A 5,876-nucleotide genomic window follows, 5' to 3' on the forward strand; every position below is an offset into this window, starting at 1 on the left:
GTGCTGGGTCTGCACAGTGTGCTGCAGGGCCTTGCTCCACCCAGTCCTGCCCGAGCAGCAATAGCGGGCTGGCCCCCCACGAAGTAGGAGGGGCTGCAGGCACCCTGGCTGCGGGGGCCTGGAGTGGGAAGCCCCTCCAGCCCCAGGATGGGGTCTGAGGGAACCATGGAGGATGCCAAGTTCCACAGATGCCTTTATTCTTCACACATGGTGTGTGGCAGGGGGGGTGGTCAGGGCCCCCAGGAACAAGGGGCCCAGCAGGGGACTCCCCCTTTACACTGACCCCAGAGCTCCTCCCTGAGCCCCCTCAGATGAGCACCGACATGTGGTCATCTGAGGGGAGTGTCTGTCCAGCCAGCGTCACCCATCCCGAAACCGCCGTGTCTGGGCCTGGCCGTAGGAGGGTGGCAGCAGGGGCAGGTGGTCCTGGCAGGGGCGGCCCCGAAGGAGTGGTGATCGGCGCAGGCAGTCCGAGTCCTCCAGCGACTGGGGCAGCCCACGGCCACGGCTCTCAGGCAACAGCAGGACACACAACAGGGCGAGGATGGCAAAAGAGGTGAAAACCACGTGTTGCAGGAAGAAGCCCCTCCGGCCTTGCATGTCGGCGAGGGGGGCGGCCGCCTGGCCCAGGAACTCGGCAGCCATCACGAGGCCCAGCCCCGACGCCCTGCAGGAGAGGGTGCAGTGTGGGCAGCCTGCGGGGGGCGGCCGCCCTTGCAGACAGACGGGCCCGTGAACACGGCATGTGGCACTGGGCTCCCAGGCAGGTCCAATGCCAGGGAGGGGCTGGCCCCCAGCACAGCCAGAGGTGTTGGGGATCCAGGAAAACAAAACTGAAAACAATTTTGTGAAAAAGATGCTCCTTTCTGCCCTGGAACAAGTTTTGATCTTTTCATTAGAAAATTGGAAAACAAAATTTTCCCTGAAATTCTACCCTCTCTGGGGGCTATCTCAATGTCTGCCCCTTCGTCCCTGAGCTGCTGTCCAGACCTTTCTATACCAGTGTCCCTCATATCACCCGGGAACAGAATCTGAACTCTGGTCGTGAAGGAACGAAGTCTTGGGCGCACACCGGGAAGGAAGGGTGTGGGGTGTCCGATTCCCAGAGGGCCCTGGGCCCTGCCATGGGGCTGGGCAGCCGGAAACTCACCTGATCACTGTGGGGAAGATCTCGGCCCCGAAGAGGGTGCTTAGGATGGACACAGCCCGGGAGGCCAGGAGGCCCAGAACAGAGAGGGACAGCAGGGTCCAGCCCGGCAGGTCTGGGAACAAAGGGGATCCCTCACCACCCACACCTGGCTGCTCAGGGCCTCCCCTCAGACGTACCCCTGCCGACCCCAGCCTTTCGCCCCTGCACTCGCACTCTGTCTGGTTTGGGCGTCAGGTGTCCTGGCTGCCCCTGCCCAGACCAGACCCTTTGGGTTAGCCCCTGCATGTAGATCCTTTTAGACCCTTAACTCTTTGGGCCCTGGTTTCCCTGAGTGCCAGTGAGAAGATGGACAAGGTAAAGGCACAGCTGCCTCGTCCCAACACACCATGCTTCTCTTACGACCTCAGGATAGGGCTGATCCCAGGGCCCTCCCCACTCCATGGGACCGATCTCAGCCAAATAGGATGAGCCTGTAGGATGCCTGCAAGGCCCCACACTCACACTGGACCCCTGAGAGAAGCAGCAGGGATGCCAGGCCCATGACCAAGGTGCTCAGCAGCAGGACCAGGCGGCGCCCCCAGCGATCTACTGTCAGGAGCAGGAAGACGGTGGCTGCCACCTCAAGGCCGGCCCCTAGGAAGTAGGGCCCATAAAAGGCCGACTCACGAGGGGCCAGTCTTTGGAGGAAGCTGGCTCTGATGCCCCCACCGACCAACCTAGGAGGGAGAGCAAAGTTATAGATTCAGCCAGAGCTGGGGACTCTGGTGACAATGCTGATAGAGGGCGAGGCACAAATCCCTCTCTTAGCCCACCCACGCCATCCGCTCCTCACGAACTGAAGCCCAGGATGAGTCCATTCTTCCAGGTGATGCGCGTGTGCCGGAGCTCCAGGACCCAGTGGTGCTGGGGCTGGGGGCTCCCTGCAGACAGCACATCCAGCTCTATGGATGTGAGAGAACATGAGGGGGTGTATATGTGGGGGTGACACCTCTCCTCCTCCAGCACCCACGCCTCCCTTCTCTTGGCTGGTGCATACCTGTAACCAGGGAGCTCTCCTCCTCAGGGCTGTTCTCCGGGTCCACGCCGCTGGCTTCGGCAAAGTGCCACAAGATCTTCCTGGCTTGGCCCAGCTGCCCCGTGGCCAGGAGCCAGCAGGGAGACTCAGGGAACAGGGCTGGGAACCTGCAGGGATGGGCGGAGGATGCCTTCCGGTCCTTCCCACAGGGATGACAGGGGCCCCTTCTCCCTGGACCCCAGGTCAGGACATCAAATGGCTTTCTATGTCCCTGTCCCATGCCCACATGCCTAGTAGTGCACGGAGGTGCTGAGGGAAGTGAAACCTTTGGCCTCCACAGAGGCCACTGACCCATCTCCCACCACACTTACCCCCAAAAGAGCAGCAGCAGTCCCGTTGCTAGGGCACTCAGCCCCTGCAGAAGGCGCCAGTCCTGTGCGAGCAGGGCCAGGCCAGGCAACAGCAGAGTACCCACCACTGAGAAGAGGCCAGCCCCCACGGAGAACACCAGGCGGTGCGGGGGGTCACACAGCTCCAGGCCTGGGCAGACACAGAAGGCCTGAGGCCAAGTCCTCTAGAGAGGGCTGCTCTGCCTGGGGCTGTGGGGACCAACTGCTGACCTGCCCAGGAGCTACACATCTGAGGCCAATTTGCTGCCCACTCGAGCACCTGAGCCTGCCTGCAAACAGCAGAGCTCACAAAGCAAATAGTGCCCACCCACCTTCTTGACAAGAGCCCTCAACAGGAGTACAGAGAGTTCTCCCATGCCACTGACCGCCCTGCAGAGGGGTCAGAGGCCTAGCCTGAGTGGGTGTCCCTTCCCAGTCCCCCATAGTACTCACGAGCCACGTAGAGGGCTAGAGAGGCCCCTGCCAAAGCCCCCCCGTGAAGCAGCCTCAGGGCCAGCAGGGCAGGAAAGCTGGCAGCCAGGGCCTCACCAGCCCCCAGGCCTGTGGCCAGCACCAGGGAGGCCAAAAACACAACCCGACGTCCAAACCTGGTGGGCAGGGGGCGACACACATGGATGCAGGTCAGGACATCTCAGGGGCTTAGCGGGACCCTGAGGGGCTTGAGGGGAGGGGCAGCACCTCACCAGTCACAGCCCATGCCCAGGATGACACAGCCCAACAGCCAGCCCAGGAGGTGGTTCGTCTGCTCCAGTGGCACCTTCCAGCCATCCTCACACACGAGGTTCCACTGCAGGGGACACCCGTCACCTGTCAGTCAGTCCCCCCACTTTGCTGGAGTCCCCAGATTGTCGGGCTGGAAGGGGGCCTTAGACATCTGTTCCTATTCCTCCCTGGATAAAAGGGGAAACTGAGGTACAGAGAGGGCAAGGGATCTGCTAAAAGTCATACTATGTGGTCTCCTGATTCTGGTGGGTTTCACATGGAATCAAAACGATTCCTGGTCTGAGCCCCCAGGGGGTAGTGACCTGGGGTCTCCAGAGTACCCCATGGAGCCCAGATCTGGTTTCTGTTTTCTCTGGATGGAGCTTCACCCACCCTTTTCCAGCCCTCTCTCTCCCTTAGAGCCTGGACCTTGGCTGGGCACAGCAGTTTCTACCTGCTGTTTCCAGGCTCCCTGGGACCTCGCCCTCACTTCTCCCCTGCTCTGCTCGCTTCGAGAGCAGCTCCGGGAACAGACTGTGGGGCTGTGCTCACCTGGTTTTCCTGGTCAAGGGCCCTTGACCTCAGTTTTGCCAAACCTCCTCACCTCACCTTCCAAGGTCCTGTGCCTTTTTTACAAGGTTAACATCCTGAATGGGGTCACAGTGTGTCAGAGTTTTTATTTTAAAATCCAACCACTTGTGAAAGCTGGCGGGGCACTGATTGAGCGGCACACCAGCAGGGGGGCAGGTGTGGGGTGGAACAGAACGGGCGGGAGAAGAGACGCTCTGCCGGTTGGAGGGCCCCAGGCAGGCCTGGCAGGGACTTGGAACCTTGCTCCAGTTTCCACACTGGGGCCGTCCTGCCCTGGGTAGGGGAGGGGGAGATTGGAGTAGTGGGGCTGGGGGGCAGCTGTGGTGCTGAGGATGGGACAGAAGGTACGTTTCCCCCTCCCTATTTCTTCCCACTCAGACCCCTGAGCTGTTCCCTTGGATGCCCCTGCCTGTAGTCCAACCTGCACATACCTCACAGGTGGGAAGTCTGCCTTTCCGAACTGAACTGACTATATTGCTCCCTTGATTCAAAGGCTTCTGTTTCGGAAACCAGTCTCCTCATAGCCCAAAGCTACAGGTGGCTCAAAATGTTCGAGGCACTGAAGTGAACTGGTGCTTGCTTACCTGGCTGATCATACCTTCAGCTTAACTCCTCCTCCTCCCCCAGGCTGCCTGCCCACCTTGGCAGCCCTTGGCCCTCATACTCTACCATTAGGACAGACAACCTGCTAACCTGAGTATCAGCTGTACCATCAGAGAGCCTCAGTAGAGCAAGGGCAGAAGGGCAAGAGAGTGGAGGAGGGGAGACAGAGAAAGGGAGGACAGAGGAAAGGGGGAGAAGGAGGGGAACAGACGAGGAGGGATAGAGGAAGGTAGATGGAAGAAGGGGGAGACAGGAGGGCGAACGGAGGAGCGGGACAGAGAAGAGGAGGCAGAGAGGGACCAGAGGAAGGGGAAGAGAGAAATAGGGGAAGGGGAGCAAGGGGACAGAGGAATGGGGGTACAGGACAAGGCAGGGTACAAAGGGGAGAGAGGCGGGGGCAGCGTGCAGAAGACCCCAGGCAGTCCTCCCGCACCTCGGTGACCGGGCTGCGCAGCAGGCCTGCCGCGGGCAGCGCGTAGTGCCAGCCGCGTGTGCAGGACCGCGTGCCGTTCGGGGGGGCGCGGGGCGTGGGCTCGGAGTAGCTCAGGAGCAGACACGGACTCCAGGCGCGCGCGGGGCCCAGGCGTGGCACGCTGGCATCGAGTAGCGCGGGCCCACTCAGGGTGCGCAGCGCTGGGGGCAGCAGCGAGGGGTCCGGCCGGCAGTGGTGCCCGGGCAGCACGGTGAGCAGCGGCTCCGAGCCCAGTGCCAGCCCCAGCGCCACGCACGGCAGCCACGAAGCGGCGGCCAGCAGGCGCCGAGCCCGGCCAAAACCTCCCGCCGCACGCAACACCCGCACCTCGGGCTCCATCCGCGGCTTCTGCGCCAGGGCAAAACTTGAGGGGGCGGAACCTACGGGGCTGAGACTTGTCACCAGCGGAACCTAGTGGGCGGGGTCTGCAGGTGGGCTTAGGGGGAGCGCCGCCACAGGGGCGGGCTATTGGGGGCGGGGCTATGGAGGGCGGAACAGATCCTTGTTGCAAAGCTTGAAAGGACCCGAGACCGGGGCGGGGCTGAGGAGTATAAGGTCAGAGGGCGGATCCAGGAGAGGGACCGCAGAGGGCCTGGCAGGTGAGGATCTTAGTGCCTTTGGCCCTGGGTCCCTCCCTGCCTTGAAGACCACGGAGGAGTGACTGCTGGGTTGTGGCCCTCGAGGCGTCCTCGCGCACGAGGATTGGTCGAGGAGCCCTCCGGAGTGTGTTGTCCCTGTGGCGTCCGGCCGCGCGGGCGGGCGGCCGGGCCAGGCCTGTCTTCGAGGGCTCCGGGCGGACACTCTCAAGCGGCTCCAGGGCCTTGGGGTCACAAGGTCGGTCTGAGAGCCCGAGCGCTGTTGGGCGGCTGGGGATCGCGGGCCAGTCGCACACTGGACCCCTAGCCGGCCTCGGGTCAGGCCTAAGGAGCACGG

At 62.4% G+C, this 5,876-nt stretch overlaps 1 protein-coding gene across 1 annotated transcript; it reads right to left on the reverse strand.

The window, feature by feature from the left end:
* Window positions 1–175: 175 nt before the first annotated feature.
* SLC22A31 (solute carrier family 22 member 31) lies at window positions 176–5,336 on the reverse strand. The gene is made up of 9 exons (XM_036012406.1): window positions 4,905–5,336; window positions 3,259–3,362; window positions 3,008–3,162; window positions 2,537–2,705; window positions 2,187–2,332; window positions 1,983–2,091; window positions 1,652–1,866; window positions 1,151–1,262; window positions 176–667 (listed from the first exon to the last, which is right to left on the reverse strand). The coding sequence occupies exons 1-9, from the start codon at window positions 5,280–5,282 to the stop codon at window positions 361–363; spliced, it is 1,695 nt and encodes a 564-aa protein (XP_035868299.1). The 5' UTR covers window positions 5,283–5,336; the 3' UTR covers window positions 176–360.
* Between the last annotated feature and the right edge of the window lie 540 nt (window positions 5,337–5,876).

The sequence above is a fragment of the Phyllostomus discolor genome, chromosome 12 (assembly GCF_004126475.2).
Source record: "Phyllostomus discolor isolate MPI-MPIP mPhyDis1 chromosome 12, mPhyDis1.pri.v3, whole genome shotgun sequence".
Lineage (NCBI taxonomy): Eukaryota > Metazoa > Chordata > Mammalia > Chiroptera > Phyllostomidae > Phyllostomus > Phyllostomus discolor.

What these genes read in the sequence shown, in the direction of transcription:
- SLC22A31 (XM_036012406.1), bottom strand. Translation starts at nt 5,282, where the DNA reads ATGGAGCCCGAGGTGCGGGTGTTGCGTGCGGCGGGAGGTTTTGGCCGG. An exon ending in CTCATCCTGGGCTTCAGTTC is followed by an intron (nt 1,867 to 1,982) that starts GTGAGGAGCGGA and finishes TCTCCCTCCTAG; the next exon opens with GTTGGTCGGTGGGGGCATCA. An exon ending in GCTTCTCTCAGGGGTCCAGT is followed by an intron (nt 1,263 to 1,651) that starts GTGAGTGTGGGG and finishes CTTTGTTCCCAG; the next exon opens with ACCTGCCGGGCTGGACCCTG.